Below are 18,857 nucleotides of genomic sequence, written 5' to 3'. Positions count from 1 at the left end.
TTTCAGCCGTGTTTTTCCCCTGAGTTGTCGGCGCCTTCGAACCGGGGTGGGTTCGAGGTGGGGTCCTGACAATCACTGTAGGCCAGGCGTAGGGCTGGTTGGGGGAAGGCTGAGCCCCTTTCTTTCGTCTTGGAAGGAGAGTGTCAGCGAGCGTTGGGTGCTGGACATTGTGGCCAATGGTTACGTCTTCGATTTTGTGGTGATGCCTCCGGATTCGGGGTACGTCCCACTCCTCTGCCGGCTGGAGGGTAGTGGAGAAAGGCGTGGTTGGACGGTGTCCGGGACTTGCTGGTCAAGGGGCTGTTGCCCGCGCCCCGCTGGATGTAAGGGGTCTAGGCACTTGTTCGGACTTATCTCTAGTTCAGGAAGTATCTGGGGGGTTTCGACCTGTGCTAGATAGGAGGGGGGTGAATGCTTGGATCAGGATGGTGCGTTTCCGCATACTGTCTATTTTGACTGTTTTCCCTTGGTCAGTCACGGGGACTTTCTGGTGTCACTGGTTCTGCAGGATGCCTACCTGCATGTGCCTGTGGCACGGTCTTCGCAGAGGTTCCTGAGGTTTGCTGTGGATCGGGTTCACTGTCAGTTTTGTGTACTGCCGTTCGGCCTCAAGTCTTCTCCTCAGATTTTTACAACGGTGCTGGCCCCCCTGATGGCTTTGCTACATTCAGAAGGGGTGTTTACTCATCCATATCTGGACGACGTTTGATCCATTCTACCTCGCAGGCCCTATTTCAGAGGCAGGTAGCCCGAGTTCTGGTGTCCGGCAGTACCACGGGTTTTTTAATCAACGGGGGGCTATCGGTTTAGTCCCATCCCAGGATCTGGTTTTTCTAGGGTCTCAGTTTCGGACTCTTCTTGGCTTGGTGGCAGTGTCGGTGAAGAAGTTTGTGGTGCTCTGGTCCATGGTGTGGATGGTTGTAGTACAGACTGCCCTCTGTGCTTTTCTATGGTTGCGGCTGCAAGGTCATTTGGTGGTTCTGCGGTGCTTGTTCGGACCACGTAGTGGCCCGGGCTTATGTCATCCTTCAAGGGGGGATCTGGTCTAGGGCTTTGTTCAGTCTGGCCAGGAAGATTTTTGTGTGGGCTCAGGTGTGGGTTTCTGCTCTCAGGGCGGCATACTTCGGGCATTGTGCAGGCGGATCTGCGGAGCGGGGTGTTGCTTCCTCTCAGCTTTTCTCCCTCCAGAGTTCACTGTTTCTTCTTCTGGTTCGGCTCTGGGGTCTTCCAGTGCTGGATGTGTTCGCGTCCGAGAATACGCGTAGCTCGGTCACTTCGGCTCCCGGTTTTCGGTGTCCCCAAGCTTGGGAGGTGGACGGGATGTCGTGTCCTTGGCCGAGGGGCCTTTAGTATGCGTTCCCGCCGTTTCCGCTACTCAGGCCTTTGCTGTTAAGGGTGCGGCTTCTGGGGGACAGGGTTGTCCTGGTTGCTCCCCATTGGCCTAGGGCGAATTGGTTCCCATTGCTGCGGCTGAGGGCATCCGGTCGGATGTGGCCTCTTCCTCTGTGTCCGTCACCCCTGGAGTTTCCCTGCCTCTCGTTGAGGTCTTGGGGGAGGTTACACTTGCCGGCCTGGGAATGGCCCGCCGAGGTTTGACGGGTCTGGGGGTGCCAGTGGCTTTGAGTTCTACTTTACTGGGTTCCAGGCGGCGTTCCACTTTACTTTCTTAGGGTAGGCTGTGGAAGTTTTTTTTTTCTTCTTGATGCTTGTGGCTTGTATTGGATCCTACCGGCACGTCTCTCTTTGATGTGATGCAGGTCTTGCTGGACGGTGCACAGTTGAGGTTGTCTGGGGCGTCTCTGCTGGTACAGTGGGCGGCTATTCAGGCATTTAGAGGTCCGTGGCGCAGCCTTCCGGATAAGGGTCGTTTGTTGCCGGGATTTTTCAGGGGCTTCTTCATTTGTTTCCTCGCCCTGTACGTTCTTTTCCTTCAGGGGATCTTTCTTTGGTATTGGATGTTTTAACGGATTAACCTTTTGAACCTCTGGGGGACTGTGTTTACGTCTTCTTTCCTTAGCGACGTTCTTTTTGGTGGCCATTGCTTCGGCTCGCCGTTTAGGTGATTTGGGGGCCTTGGCCTGTTCCTTTCCTTTTTGGGAACTGTTTCTGGATCGGGTGTTTCTGGTTCCGTTACCTTCTTTTATCCCGAACGTCAATTCTTCTTTTCATGCTCGCCTGGAGGTCATCCTTCCTTCCTTTTGTCCGAATCCCGCTTTGGTGGAGGTGGTGCGTTTGCATTTGTAGGATGTACGCAGGGCTTTGTTGGAGTGCCTGAGGGTGGTGGCTCCTTTCCGTAAGGGTGATTCGCTTTTTGTAGATTTTGGGCCGGCCCGTAGCGGCGATGCCTTCCACGGCTTCCTTGAGTCGGTGGGTGAGATCATTGATTCTGTTTGTTTTTTTCCTTGATAGGGGTTGTTCCTCATCAAGGGGTTCAGGGTTGTTCTACCAGGGGTATGGCGGCTTGGGTGGCAGAGTCTCAGGGGACTTCAGTGGTGGAAATTGGCAGGGCCGCCACTTGGGCCTCGCCTTTGGCGTTTTGTTCTGCTTTCTGGCCGGTCGGACTTGGGTGGTTTGGAGTCGGTATTGGTTCACCGTGTCTTGTCCTCTATGAAGTCTTAGAGGTGGGGTTTTGGTGGCCTTTGTGCATGATATTGAACTTCTTGCAACTCAGTGTCCATCTCCTGTGTGTTTCTTGCTATGTCTCATTGGTTTAAAGGAAGGCGAGGGAGGGACAGGAGGTAATGCGTCCATTTTCTTGCGATAATGGCATTACTCCTAGTCCTACTCCCTCGCCTTCCTTTCCGTTCCCTCCCGCCCTCCCGGTACGGACTGTCTGAGTTGCTGCTTGGGCTTGGTTTTTGTACAGGAGGGGGTAGGGGTGGGGGGAGTTTTAAAAGGGGAGGGGAGGGTCTAGTGGGAGGCAGGAAGCCTCATTGGTTTAAAGGAAGGCGAGGGAGTAGGACTAGGAGTAATGCCATTATCGCAAGAAAATGGAAGCATTAACCACCTACACACATTTATATTGTTTTCAGGTAGCAGACACCCGGGTACAAAGGTTTGTTTCTTTCTTGGCTCTCTGTCCCTCTATTCACAGACCAGGAGAACCCCTTTCTTTCCTTTTCAGTCCAGACGGCTCTAGGTCAGCGTTAATTGTTTAGATTGTGTTTTAACACAAAATAATGGGATCTATTTTTTAAAAATTAAAAATGCTTGAAAACGTTCTTCCCAATCGATCCTGCCCTGTTCGACCTTTGTGTGTAAGTGGGCGTACTTGACACAAAGGACCTCATTACATATAGGGTCACCTTGCGTTGGTGGTGTTCAGTGTGGCAAATGTTGTTAGTGCCCTTCCGCAATGACTGCCTTCTGCATGGATTTACTTACTACCACCTTTCTAAAGCGCCACTCACCTGTCAATAGCCCCCTCTCACATTTGTTTAATTTCTCTTCTACAAAAACACATATTAACAGAGACAATGAATCATACATGTGTAAACCAATGTATATGATTTGTTACATAGATAGCACAATAAGGGCTATGAGGTGTAGAAGTCACGTAACATCCATACTAGTAAGCATTATATGTCAAAAGTAGTTGGTCTGGAAAAAAAGAAACTCAGGATTTAAAAAGTAACACAATGGCTGGGGTTGTCTTTACTAATTAGAACATATTACTGCCCGAAGGAACCCCTTTTAGCAATCTTAAAATAACGAAAGATTGAGGGGAAAACAATAACATTCTTGCAGTGTGCATTCAGCTCTTGGATGGCAGTTCATAGCTCACTGAGCTGTAATAGAAAGACTGTAAAGGGATCTCCATGACAAAAGCAGCAATCCACTGAGCTATCTACATAACATTCAAACCTTTGATCCTCATGTTACACTTTGTGCTTTGCAGCAGGAACAATAACCCAATGTGCTACTTTAGTAAGAGTCAAAATTGTGACCAGGTGAAGCACCGATCTCACCAACAAGTACACTAACCACAGGAGTAATTATGCTGTTATTACACTTGCCTGAAAATTGCTGAGCATGCAAACATCAAGGCAGCTGGTGCCTTTACCTCAGTGATATATGGTTTAAAATACAGCCTGTCTGTGACCAAATTAGATAAGCCAGAGATACAGCATATTTGAAAGGAGAAAAAAAAGTTTTCGACCTCACTTTACAGGGACTCAACTCAGGGTCAGGCAGCACCGAAGCCTGTTAGCGTAGTTAACAGCATGATGGACAGCGCAAGATTACAGGTGGTGCCCACTGAAGTCACTGGTGGCGGTGGATGGGAGGCTGTTGTGCGGGTGAGGGGCAGAGCAGAGCACAGTCTGGCTACCTTTCCTGCACACGGAAGCACAGAGCCGAAGGGGGGGTTGGGCTAAGCCTAGGAGATTACGGCCCCTCCTCTCAACTTCCAATGGCCTAGCTCTCTCTGGTCTATTATGATAGTGACTTTCTTTTCCTTTGTGGATATAATGGTTGAATGGAGCTGTCGTGGTAGAAAGGCTGCCAAAATCACCTGAGTTACAGACAGCCCTGAAGACTTATCTGCACAAGGCGGTGAGGTGACACAAGACAGTTAGTGAGAACTCTTTAAAAACAGAGGATCGAGACAGGCTAATATGCTTGAAATGTGGCCATCAGATACATATCACCACCACATAATAAAATGATGGATTGAGTGTTGAAACTTTTTCAAACATTAACCCTCAGTCACAGATCTGAGTTTAATCAATTGCTATTTTGCTATCCAGGTCACCCTAGTTTGGACACAGCCATATGTAAATCAGTCTTGACTCTGCTCCCCATGATAACGGTCCAGCCCGAACTGCCAAGCCAGATCTGCCCTGGACCAGAAACAAGCATCCTGGGACTGGTATCAGGATATCACCCCTCATCTGGAAGGCTAGTTGAATCCAGTGGCACAGCAAGCAAGGAACCCAAGCCTGGGCATGCCCTAGCCATGTAGGGCGTACATAGTAACAACACAAAATAAAATGATAAACCGAGTGCTGAAACTTTTCAAAGACTCACCCCCGGGTCATGGGTCTTGGTTTAATACATCATTATGTTGCTCGCCACGTCACCCCAGTTTGGACCCAGTCATATGCGAATCAGTCTTGACCCTGCTCCCCATGGGTACAGTCCAGCTCAAACTGCCCAGCCAGGTCCTCCATGGGCCAGAAACAAGCATCCTGGGACCGGTTTAGGGGTATCACGGCTCATCAGCCAATTCAGCTTGAATTCGCTGGCACAGTAAGCAAGGGACCACATCTTGCTAAAGTTGCCATAAGTGGCCAGGGTATACCCAGACATGGGCCCCTTGCTCAGTGTGCCACTGGATTCAAGGTAGCCTGGCTGATGAGGGGTGGTACCCCGAAACTGGTCCCAGTTTGCTTGTTTCCAGACCAGGGAGGACCTGGCCTGGCAGCACGGACTGGACTGTTCCCATGGGAATCAGGGTCAAGACTAATTTGCATATGGTTGGGTCCAAACTGGAGTGGTATGTTGAGCAAAAGAACAATGGATTTAACCAAGAACTGTGACCGAGGATGAGTGTTTGAAAAGTTTTAGCACTACATCCATCAGCCTTTTGTGATGCCATCAGCTGCCTAGCAACATTTTAGAAGCGGGAAACGGGAGATTTCTAAAAAAATAATCGAGAGAATGTATTTCTCCCACTGACTTTTATTGAGGAGAGGCAATTTCAAGTGGGAGACAGCCAAAATAAAGCCATTTTTGGCTTAAAAAATCGGGAGTCTCCCATCTGAATCAGGTCTACTGGCAAATATGCATCACTGGTTGCGTTTTAGCCTGCTACATTAAACTGATGGCCCGGTAACAGGCGGGCGTAAATAATGATTGAAGTGGTACATCATTATAGCATAGAGGGCCCAACTGTGACCCACACACGAGTGTATTTCTGCTGCTGCTGGCTGGGCACGGTGTGTGAGGCAGTTGCAGGCTGAGGCAGGCACGATCTGGCACAGTCTCCATCAACAGCTAGCTCAGTGCAGTGGGACAGTGCACGTCTGCATCACTTAAAGGGAGAGCCGTTTCCCATTAAAAACACACTCACACATGGCTCAATTTATTACAAAAGTAAGTCACCTGCCAGTTTAATTTTCTCCCTCCCCAAATGAGAAAAATATTAGCCATCTGTGCAAGAAATAGCCCAATCTGGCAATACCGAAAACTGTGACTGCCACTATCCGTCTTTTATTGTCACAATTACCTCATTGTGCAAATGACAGATGGACAATGGCACTTTGGTCAGAGTGCAAATGGCCCCCAGTGAGCTTGGCGCCTAGTGTGGTAGCACCACCACCGCCCTAAAGCTGGCACAGATTATACAATTTCGACCGGGCCAGTAAGGAGAGTTTGACTCCACCTGAATAACTAAAACCGTAGTATCTCTCCAGACCTATTTTTCACCTTGGTGAAATGAGAAATTACCAGCACAGAGACCCCTGGTAATTATTTCTAAGGGTACCCTTAGCTGCAGAACATGGGTCACAACAAGTGGATGTTAGTTTTACACTGGATATCATGTGTAGCATTAGGGGTCTAATCATAAAGATCCAAACCCTTGAGTTACCTGTACCTTTGGTACAGGAAGTGGGAGAGTGTGAGGTTAGTAGCTGCCTCATTGACCACATGTTTACAGCATTTATTTGGATGAACATAATGGCCAGGTTTATATTCAGGAATACTACCACACTCCCCATATTCGATGGCAACATTAAGGTACTGGTGCCTTAACACTGGACCTAGTCCCAACTCTAAACCCCTCCCATTTGTGCAAGGACTCAAGCCCCAACCAGTGACCACCCTGCCTCCCTATCAGGGCCCCAAGTTCCCATAATGTCGATATAACCACCAGTGAGCCACTGCTGGGATAAATGTGGCCGCAGTTTATTACAAATATATAGAAGGCATTCATGGTGCATCATTATCACATTTACCGGTCATTCGATTTATCCCCTTTAACATGAACTTCCTGTGTTACTTTTTTATCTTTATGTCTGATTTGATCTTGGTAGCGTTCAAGCATTGTCTCATTTGCATGTCGCTCTTAGATGTATGATCAGCAGCGTCGAGCGACTACTTGGCTCCATCCCCTTGTTACAGCTGGGGGTACCTCTGACCTCCCGGGCTACAAGTGCCATAGCCACCAGCTGTGTCCTTCCACCTGTTCCTTAGGTCCCTGCTGTGAGGCATCCCAAGGACCTTGCCTGCTCCCCCTTTTCTGTCCCTGCCGTGAGGAATCCCAAGGACTGTTTTGGAGGCAGGCCCTTTCAGGTTTCTGAGCTTCAGACCCAATCGAATTTATCTCTGCCCCTCTCATCTTCCCTGCACTTACGCAGCTGCGATGCCCTCCTTCCTTTGGTGTGTGTCAACCCTGTTGTGCACCCAGATTGGCTTGTTGAAAGGACGCCCCCCCATCCGGGTGCACCATTTTTGCGGGCTTCTTACGCTTGCACTGTCTCTGTCCCGCCCCAGTGAGGCGTTACGTGCAGGCCAATGAACTGGTCTGCTTTGCGACCGGCCCACCTCTAGACACACCTGAGTTGTCTAGAGTAGTTATTTAGTATACTCTAATGAATACAAGAGAGTGGGTGTGTGTCTGCTTGCCTACGAATCAGAGGGGGTGTTTTTAAAGCAGGAACTCACTTAACACAAATGTTTTATAAGACCAAAAGCAAAACCGATTGCACCTTTTTTCTCTCAAATTTTGAGACTGCAGAGATCAGGGCAGTCACCACTGCGCCCTAAAAAACAGTAACTTGGTTCAAACAGGACAGACATTTTAACACATTCCTATAAATAATCAGCCTCTCCCAAAACAAAAGAAAACGCTTTCAGGTGATGTTCTTGTCTTACACAGGTACAATTTAACAGAAATAAATAAACGCCCATAGAGGGCAGTAATCCGAAATGCACCTGTGAAAACAACCCCGGCGTCCTTGGTCTACAAGAAGGAATGGATAACACGCGCATTTCTTTTTGCCAGATTCCAGCAGCTTTACTTTGTTTAAAATGGACTTCAAAGTTTAAGCACTACCCTGGCTTAACAATTAAGCTCTCCAGCTGGTATATTTCGAAGCACTTTCAGTTTAGGTTCTTAATGCAGCACCTGCAAACCTTCAAGTCAACATTTTATACACCACTCAACTGGGACAGACATTTTGTGTTTTTGACATTACTTTACTACTTTTGCAGCCCACAGTACACATAAGACAGAGCAGTCCCTCTTTAACCCTTAAACGTGGTGCCCACATTAATCACCTGTCTTGATTAAAAAAAATTAAAAAAAGCAGACCTACCTGACAGCAATGACGTCAGGTACACGCTAGGTTCAATATGCGTCCGATCCAAATCTGCGTGCGCGCCTACAATATAAATGCGTATTTTTAATATCCTTCTCTCACCGCCAGCAAGGAAAATTCAATACACATTCCTCGACGTGAACCCAAGTTAGTGTAATAAAGGTCTAGTGTACAAGGGTAATGTCGGCCCCTCTGCAGGGACATTTCTCAGAGTATCAACAGTTTCATTTTATGAATTGGCTCTCTGTTTAGGCCTAATTGCGTGAGTAAACTACTAATAAAAAGTGCACTCATTTCTACAACTAAAGCGTAATTTATATGGTGCATGAAACTATATACTATACCTTAACGTTATGATTAAAAAAATGGCTTTTCATACTACACGGAAACGCCGTTTTTTGCTCCATCACATAAAAGGTCTTTTCTCAAACATTTTTCCTTCAAAAAAACAGTTCAAATAAAAAGCCTGTTGTCTTATGAGGTGATTCCCTTTTGGGTTAACTATTTTCACTGAAATTAATAGCTACAACGTGCAACCACTCCACTGCTGGCAAGGAACTAGCATAGATGATTGTTGCAAGAAGCAGAAGTCTGACCAGAAAGTATGTCCAGAAGCCTCAAGGACTTGGATTCAAATGAAAGTATGTTGTGGTATTTGACATAGAAATGTGTGTGTGGGTGGATGTGAGTGTGTCTGTAACAGTAAAAGGACAGTGTTTATTTGAACTGAAATATAGATCTACTCGCTATTATAAAGGACTTTTAATGTCATTATGAATACTTGAAGGAATCCCGATTGACAATTTCACACCAAGAATTACATATATTGTGGAGTACGACAACTACCGGGTGCAATATTATTGCAGTATTACGGTTTTTCACTTGTGAATGGTGAATTTTATGGCAAGACCGGAGGCTCATATTATGCATTATCTTTTCTTGTTTAATAAATAGCAGCAGTCAAGAAAACAACAACTCCCAGAAGGCCAAAGGAAAAACGGGCCAATGGGAGACAAACAGTAATTCGAAGAGTCCACCAATCACAGGTCATCAAACCCCTAAATACGTATCTTGACTGTGAACAGCCTTTCTTGCTGCTCGCAGTCAAGCTAAGTATTTCACATCTATGCTCGTTTTTGTCTTTATTTATATTTTTCTCTGTAAAGGTGTTTCTTTATTGTATTATATGCTTTGTCAGCGTGCAATGTTGCTTTTGCTGCCCTTTTATTCCGAGTCGGCTCGTAGCCGTATATTTTCAGTTTAGCGCGTCTCTTCTCGCGCTCTCTGCCTTTTTCTCTCACTGGCATTCTAAACTGCCGTTTCTCATAGCGCGACCTCATTTCGTGGCAGCGCTTGTCTGAAACGCCAGTTTCATGCTCTTTCTTCCTTTGTGGGACGTTTTCCTTACCTGCTTGCTGCCTCGTCCCAGCTTCGTGTTTCAGTCAGGTTCTGCCTTTTTCTCCGCCCGTAGGCGGAGCCAAGTTAGTTTTCTTCTACAATTAAAGGGACATTAACCCTTCTAACATTTCTAATACTTTTTATTTTAATTCCTGATTAATTCGTTTTAATGGAAATGGAGGGCTCTTTGATAAAGAGAATAGCTTGGAGGAGGATGAACAAATTAATGAACAGCTGAGTGAGTTCATTCAAAGTTTTGTGGAGCAAACTATGTCAACTTCTGTTAATAAATTATCTAAAAATTTGGAAAATTCGATTTTAAGCTTGGTTTCTAAGACGATTTTGGCCCAATCTGCGGGGGAAAGCAGAAAACACCCTATTTAAAAAATGTTTCCAAAAAGGCGTTGATTAGTGAAGTTACCTCACAAAAGGCAGAAGATGCAGCTCCTCATAAGGCTCCTTCTAAGGAGGGTTCTAAGATTTTACATTCTAAATCGTCTCTTAAGTGCACAAAGAAATCCATGCATATTGCTGCGCCTATTGTGATTTCCAGTATTTTAGATACTGATGATGATGGTACAGATTCCGTCTCTAAGGCAAACAATTCAGATGATGAGAACTCTGTATTTTCTCCTCCTCCAAAGAAAGCAAAGATGATGGTGCAAGAGGCTAGCCAGGCTCCAGTAATTTCGGATGCAGAAGGGGTTCCTATGTTCAACCCAACTGATATTCATCACCCTAATTCTACATAATGGTTTCCTGCGGATCAAGTAGGTGATTATGTGGCATGTAGATTACGCACATCATTGGATAAACAAACCAGAGCCAAACTCCATTCTGAATGTCCTCGTCCTTCTTTAGCGTGCAAAATGACATCCACCCCAGCTATGCACCCTTCCCTAATTACCTTTTTTACCAAGTTTGGTAAGGATCCACGCAAAGGCGTGGTCCAAGCCTGTTCCACTTGCCAGGATAAGCTGCTGGATGTAGTGGGTCCTGTCACCCGCATTTTTGATTTGGGCGAAGCTGCCCGTCTGGACAATTGTCCCATTGATCCAGTGGATTTATCTCTATGGGTTCAGAGATCCTTTTGTCTACTAGGCAATGCCAATGCTGCAATTACCCACGTACGCAGGAAAGGCCTCCTTCTTAAATTGAATTCAAAGTTGGTCAAGCTGGCTGTGTCAGACCCAGGTATCAAGGCGGAAGGGCTACTTTTTGGGGATTCCTTCATCAAGGAATTGAGCAAATATGTTTCAACCTTTGCCTCCTTGTACAAGGCCCAGCAGTCGCTCAAGAAGATGTTTCACAGTCGGGTTTTTGCCAGGGCCGGCAGAGGCAGGAACTGCTTTGCCGGCCACTCATACAATAATCAAGGTTCCCATGGTGCCTTCAATGCCTTCTACCAGGAGTACGGACCGCAATTCTATCCACAAAGAGGATGCGGTTTCCGCAACAGAGGCAGCCGAGCTTCCAGACTTGCAGCCCAAACCGGTAAGTCTTTCTTCTGGCCCTCCTATTGTAGGGGGTCGTCTTTTGTTGTTCCTTCCAATATGGCAGTCGATAACTTCAGATCCATGGGTTATAAACACTGTTCAAGGTTACAACATCGAGCTCTACTCAGAGCCTATTCAGACTCTTTTTCCTCAGCCTCCCAAGTTTTCCCAACAAACCATCCTCCCCCGTCACCCAGACCCCTTAGGCTTCTTCAGTTCTATTTTTCTGGTCCAGAAAAAGAACAAAAAGATGCGCCCAGTTATCAATCTAAAACATTTCAACCAATTTGTGGTTTACCGTCACTTCAAAATGGAGATTATTCTCCATCTCAGGGACTCTCTTCTTCAGGGCGATTGGATGGTTCGTTTGGATCTCCAGGACGCCTACCTGTCAGTTCCTATGCATCAAGATTCCAGGATATTCCTACAATGTGAATGGATGAATCAATTTTATAATTTTTCTTCCCTTCCTTCCGGCCTTTCTTCAGCGCCCTGGTGTTTCACAAAACTCATGAGGTCGGTCGTGGCTTTCCTCAGGGCACAGGGTATCAGACTGATTATTTATCTAGACGATATCCTCATTATGAACTAAGATCGTACTTTCCTTCAATCTCATCTTCACTTGACCTCCTTACCGATCTGGGTTTCCTCATAAACAACTAAAAGTCTTCTCTTGTTCCAGTCCAACGCATAGAGTTTCTAGGGTTCCTCGTAGATTCGGTGTCAGCTACTCTTCTTCTTCCCCCGCAAAAGTAAAGTCTATAAAATCCGAAATTATTCACAACCTACGCAAATCCCTTATATCCCTCAGATCTTTGGCAAGGATTGTAGGCCTTCTTTCCTCTTCCATCCAGGCCATTTTTCTGGGTCCTCTTCACTACAAAGCCCTTCAAAGACTCAAAATACGTCATCTTCAAAGGGGTCTCGCATATCGAGACAACGTGGTTTTAGATCATGATTCACGCGCAGAACTCCAATGGTGGATAGACCATTTAGACGCCTGGAACAGCAGGACCATATTTGCGTCAGCCCCAGATCTAGTATTAGAATCCGATGCAGGCCTCTTCGGATGGAGAGTCCGGTGTGGTATAATCTCGACTGGGGGTACATGGTCTCTTCAGGAGTCACAGTTGCACATCAATTGTTTAGAGATGCTTGCCGGCTCCTTTGCGGTCAAAAGTCTGGCAAGAGATCGAGTATGTTGTTCCGTTCTTCTCAGAATGAACAACATTTCAGCGGTCAGATATATCAACCGTCTGGGAGGCATAAGATCCAAACCTTTAGCGGAATTAGCGAAAGGGTTTTGGGAGTTTCGTCTTCAATGAAAAACCTCAGTCCAAGCGGAAGACATCCCATGGCAATCTCAATACCGTAGCGGAGTGGCATTCTCGTTTTCTCCAAGACTCTAGCGACTGGAAACTTCATCCCAAAATTTTCCGGGCTATTTCTCACAAATGGGGTCCATTCCAACTAGACCTTTTTGAGTAACGTCTCAACACTCAGTTTCCAAAATTCTAAAGTTGGCGCCCAGATCGGTTCGCTCTAGCCTTCGATGCCTTCTCTCAGGACTGGTCAACATCCCTGAACTACGCTTTCCCCCCTTTCATTATGATAAACAGGCTATTGGCGCACATCAGACATCAACAAGCAGTGGTAGTCCTCATAGCTCCTTTCTGGAAATCCAAATTATGGTTCCCTTCTCTCCTAGAGTTGGCAGTAGACTCCTCTTTTCTCCTTCCCTCCTTTCCGGACCTTCTCACCAACCCCTTGGGTCTTTCTCACAACTTGATTCTAGACAACCTTCTCTCCCTTTCAGCATGGAAATTGTCAGTGATTCCCAACCAGTCCGTGCGATTTCCTGGGCATTAGGCACAAAAAAGGCATATATCTCAGCTTTATCCTTATGGCATAGCTGGTGCATGGGAAAAAATATCAATTCCCTTTCAGCAGATGTAACTTTCATAGTTAATTTCCTTGCAGCTGAAGCTAGTAAAGCTAAGTCATACCGTACGATTAATCTGTACAGATCGGCGAGTTCTTCCTATCACCCTTACATCAACGGTAAGCCTGCTGGGGAACATCCTCTAGTTTCTCGACTATTGAAGGGGGCAAAGTTTTCTAATCCTCCTTTACCCAAATACAGTTTATTATGGGATGTCAATGTTGTTTTTAATCTGACATAAAATCTCCATTGCCTTCCCATGTGGCATAGAAGATCAGTTGATCCCCTAGAACATTTTTAATGTTCACTCTTCACTTTAATTCAGATCTGGACCCCATTGCAAGGAATATTATCATTTAGTCCAATTCCATGGGTGGGTAAGCGATAAATCCATCTCTGTTCTTTTTCAAACAATATCTTATCTGGATTTTTTGTGCCATTCACAAGTTGTTCAATGATCACCTATGTCATATTTGTGGTGTGCCCAACAGACAGCAAATGTTCTGTTATCTTGGCGGTGTTTCTCTTGTAACAGATAATTCTGGTCTTTATTTTCCTGCCAGTCATCCTAATGCACAGTAACCCACAAGGACAAGTAATTATGTACATTACCTGTGGAATTGCAATTTGTGTGTTTCCTAATGGTCCATTCTATTATTCAGTCTTAAATACAGAGTCTTTGCTGCAATTGTCAAGTGGCAAACACATCCAGTTTCATAGGGGTAATGCCCTACAACATCAGGGAGTACCCAGCAGTTTACAATCATGGTTTTAGTATCCCTGTGTATTTTTGGGCTAGTAGATACCAACAAATCTGTTAGGCCGTTAGCACGTTTATAAGAAAACATGGGTTGTTTTCATGAACGTGAATTTGCATTGAGGATTTTCCATTTTTTTGTGATAAGTTTTTTCACCCATTTGGAAACTGTACTAAAAGTGGTTACATAGGTTAAGGGAATCCCTGCGTGTTCCAAAAGAGCCTCTCTGTTCTCATTTCTTGCTCTTTTCACAGTTGTCTTAATGATGGTCTATGGATACTCATGAGCCCGTAGTTTATCCAAAAGGGTCTTTCCTTGTTGGTTGAAGTCTACCACTTTACTGCAGTTCCTTCAAATTATAAGGAATTGGCCCTAAGGTAGATTCTCCTGGAGAGGTCGAGAGTAAAAACTATCAAACTCTAGGAGTATATTCTTAACTGTAGGTTTTCGGTAAGTCTTTGTGTGCAGTCTGCTCTCCTAAGCAAATACTGTCATTTCTAGGAATGTTAAAGATTTTCTGTCCACCGTTTGTGTAAACTTTAGATTACTGTCACAACTATTTAGCCAGGGAAAAAACAGTAAAGTGAATTCCAAATCCCCTGACCATAAGCCCAGTACATTATCTATGTTCCTCTTCCATAACACTATATTCTTCAGAAAAGGGTTGCTAGGGTTCAAAATGAATTTACCTTCTATGTTATAGACATACAGCCCAGCCACTCTATCGGCAAAGGCATTCCCTATTGAAGTTTCATATGTCTTTCCATATGTCTGCAAAAAAAAGGGTACCATCATACTCAAAAATGTTTTTAAATTGCTCGACGGGCACAGTCCATCACAAAAGAAGCTTGGGTTGTGTATTCCCATTCTCTTTGTTATAGGGTTTCTTGTATGACTTTCAGGGTTTTGTCTTGTGGCATTCTCATGTACAGGCTCTCAGTATCTAAGCTCATCAGAGCATTTTGTTAGCTTATCATAAGTAAACACAATCAAACCATCATCCATACATAAAATGTAAGTGGTGAAGACTTGGCACAATCTAATCAAAATCAACCTTTCTTTCTCTCAAGTACATAAAATGAGGCAGAGCATTTGTTACACATGAAAAGAGAAAGGTTCTCATCTTTTCAAAGCACTCAGCGGTTGGAGGGTGGGCGGTGAACAAAACACCCTCTACCACACACAAACTACACATACACCACATAGTGGCTAATTGGCCACCTCTGTTTCTATGCTTAAGGACATAGCTGGAAGTTGAGAATTCTGTATACTGTAAGTCTACAACGTAGTTTCGCTCTCACATATCATACAACTGGCATGAGTAGCATTCCACTAGTACCATGTTACACCGGGTCCTAGCACACATCTTCTCTCTGGGCCCTCTCTACCACTCATATCGGTAGGTCCACAGATAAAGAGAAGCACCTATTCTGATTCCATATGGAATCCCTGTATTTTTACCAGTTAATTGTAAAGAGAAGCCACACAACCACAGTTTTCTCTTCCACACAAAGGTATAACATATATTTATATGGTTTGATCTCCACATAATTTTTCTTGCTGTTTAACTACTTCATATCTGCACATGTACAATACTGTAACAATACAATTTGATATTATGTTTTAGCCGTAATTTTGCATGTTCATGTTTAAATATACACAACACTTCAGCATTGTCCTGTGTATGTCTTTGATTGGCCATTTAATGTAGCAATTCAACCGAGTAAGTGAAGTGTGGCAGAAAGCTACCTTTTATCTGGTTTATTATTGGATAATTAGTGTATATTTTCTCTTGCGTCACAAATCCTTTTTATACTTGTGTCAGGTACACATTTCAAGTGGTGATCTTACATCAAATATGCTGGTAGTGTTTTTGTAAAAAATACAAATATCAACTAAATTAAATAGACAAAAGGGACCCCAAATTAAAGCACCACTCCTTCGCCTATGCATTTAAGGATATGAGCTTAACCTTAGTCAATTTAAAAAGTAGCTTCATCTCTTGTCCCTTCTTTGGGCTTCTAGCGGTAGCTGTGTTCATGCCCCAATCGACCACTGGCATAACTATGGACAAACGTATGCTGTGACATGCTGCCTGTACAAGAAACTTGTATGCTACAGAGTAGCTAAATCCAAACACAAAACCAGAACACATGTGAGGTTGACTATAGAAGACGAGAAAAATGTCAACCTTTATTGTTGGAAAAAAATTAGAACCACCATCCACATGGCAGAAAATGCCCAATTGCATGATTACAAAGTATGTTCAAAGCCCACAATCTATCAAAAAAAACTCATGGTTGTGCAGCATGACTGCAAGCTCATGGGCACACGTTCAATGTACCACATGTGAACAACTTTGACTTTTAGATGTTTGAGTAGCAGGTTTTTAGAGAGCAATGCCACACAAGTGTATAGGTGTATCTTCTAAAGAAGCCTTTGCCTTGAGGGTTGTGCCTTTCCATCTGCCATCTTCACAGAAGTGTGTGGACACTCGCAGCAGATTTAAGCGTGTCCTCAACATTGGGTCTGTCCTCTATTAACTGGTCCCTGCAGGATAATATGAAGTATAACAGCCCTGGCTTTGTTTTACCATTTGTACAAGTGAGTCATGGTGATTGTGGTATAGAAGTAACAAGTACGCCAGTCTTCTACAGTATCTTGTGTGACTTTTTTATGATGGCTACTCGTGTTAAAAAGCAATCATGCCACATACTGACAAACCACATTTTGCACTAAATACATATATTTTTTTTTAATGTTTATTAATTTCTGCGAAAAAGATCATGCAAAGTTACATAGCCCTACTGGGGAGTAGAAAGGCTTAACCTGCTACGTATGCAATAACGATATGTGTTTTACTTGCCTCTCCCAAGACAGGGAGTGTATGAAACAGTCGCACACCATCATGACCTCTAACGGATGTTGCGGTGTGACTATGGTACCCACGAAGAGAATGGGTACAGCATGAAAGCAAGATAATGACTTCAAGCATGACCTGGCTGATTAGGCATCCCTTGGTGAACATATCATGGGAGAAACCTAAAAAAGAGTTTCAAATATGTTTGAAGATGAGTAAGGAACTCAAGGAAAATGTTGGTCACGAAGCATCAGAAAGACGTAATTGTGCAAACCAGAAGACACTAAATAAAACGATTAATTGCAGTAGTTTTTCCAAATATCATTAAGTTAAATGGATGTCTAATTAATTATCAGGGGCTTATGTTTACAATATGCGGCTTGACCACCTTAAAATTTATAATCATATCGAAGGTTAAAGCAGTTCCAGTCTCATCAGAGGTTGGTGCAAGGTTCCAATGAATTGAGAATGTGAGAAAACGGGTCTAGTGAGTAATTTGTGTCCCTAATTCTAGAGAGGATTTTTGATCAACGCCCTTTGTGCAACTGTGAGTAGGCCTTACTGAGTTATCAGTGCTGGCAGTTGGGTAACTGTAACTGTGGGGATCTCGGGGGTCCACTGCCGCATTTTAAAGCGGCAAGAGTCATTTTTGAAGTACATCCTTAGCCCTCTCGCTGCTAGCCCTCTCTGTGCTGAGCCCTTTTTTGGCTATTTGGGTTAGTTCACGCTTAGACCTCCATTTGTGCACATAAGCTATCCATGCCAAATTTGTGTCCTTTTTTCCAACATCCTGGGGATTCAAAGTGCCCAGGATTTGTTGACTGGTTTGTTGACTGGGAAAGTAAGCAGAAAAATAGGGGAAAAGTGCCCCAGAAAAAGGATATTTTATCACTAATAATGGCATCCACAAACGGTTTGCTAATGGTTGTACTAAAGCCACCATCTTCCCAACTTTCAGGAACATGCAGAGCTTAATTAAAAATATATATATATATATATATATCACACTTTTAGCATTTTTCTAAGAGGTAGCCTATTTTCCCATTTTTTTGTGTTCTCAACCTTCTTCCAGTTTATGGTGAAAACCAGTGTGAAACCCATGGCTGATCCAGAAAAAGCTGTAGATTTCTGAAAAGTAGACAAAATTCTGAATTTGACAAGGGGTCATATGCGTAGATCCCACAGGGTTTCCCCGACGAAAATAACAGTAGACAAAAGAAATATTGAAAACAGGCACTAGTGACAACATTTTCATCTGCAACTTTTGCCATGACAGACAGGATTGACAAAAGCAATATACCATTAGTTCCACTAGACCCTTCTGGTTGCAGGGAAATATATAGGGTTTGTAGGTTCTCCAAGAACCCAACGTACCCAGGGCAAACTTCTGAGCTGCACCCTACAATGGGTATTTTTCAAGTTGTCATCTTTTGTATACTTTAGCTTACATTTGAGAAGCACAGATGCAGCGAAATCCAATTGGTAATAACAAATGTCCTACTACTCTATGCTCCTACAAGTCTCTCGATAAAAATGGTACCTCATTTGTGCGAGGAGGTCTAGTACCCGCAACAAGAAATGGCCCAAAACGCAACATCAATGCATTGCTTTTTTCCACTGAAAACTGACCCTCTTTTCCCATTGAGGGTAGTGTTAGATTTTGGATCCTAGTTCAGCTGCCACCTAGGGAAACCCAGGAAACCTGTGAAATTGTGAAAACTAGACACCAAGGGGTATCTAGGGTGGATTGACTTACATGGCTCTCACCACGTTTTTTTACCCTGAGTCCCCTGCAAACCTCAAACATTGACTAACAAAAACAGTTTCCCCACATTTCTGTGATAGAAGGTTCTTGAATCTGCAGGAAGCCACAAACTTCCTTTCACCCGGCATTCCCCCCAAGTCTCCAGATAAAAATGGCACATCACTTGTGTGGGTACGCCTTGTTCCCGCAACAGGAAATGGCCCAAAATGCAACCTGGACGCAGCATATTTTTCCACTGAAAACTCAGGGTAGCTCTACATTTTAGACCCTAGCTCAGCTAGCACCTAGGGAAATCTAGCCAACCTGTACATTTT

The 18,857-nt window shown here is 44.4% G+C and overlaps 1 protein-coding gene across 3 annotated transcripts in view; it reads right to left on the bottom strand.

Moving 5' to 3' along the window:
* Window positions 1–18,857, bottom strand: part of KIAA0586 (KIAA0586 ortholog) — a 587,996-nt gene that overhangs the window by 16,117 nt on the left and 553,022 nt on the right. For all 3 annotated transcript variants that reach the window (XM_069207463.1, XM_069207462.1, XM_069207464.1), the window contains exon 30: window positions 8,322–8,387. In XM_069207463.1, the coding sequence (XP_069063564.1) occupies window positions 8,322–8,387 (66 nt within the window). The remainder of the gene's footprint in view (window positions 1–8,321; window positions 8,388–18,857) is intronic.

This window comes from Pleurodeles waltl, chromosome 9 (genome assembly GCF_031143425.1).
Source record: "Pleurodeles waltl isolate 20211129_DDA chromosome 9, aPleWal1.hap1.20221129, whole genome shotgun sequence".
NCBI lineage: Eukaryota > Metazoa > Chordata > Amphibia > Caudata > Salamandridae > Pleurodeles > Pleurodeles waltl.
The sequence above is the reverse complement of the archived record's forward strand: the minus strand, read 5'-3'. Positions and strand labels throughout refer to the sequence as shown.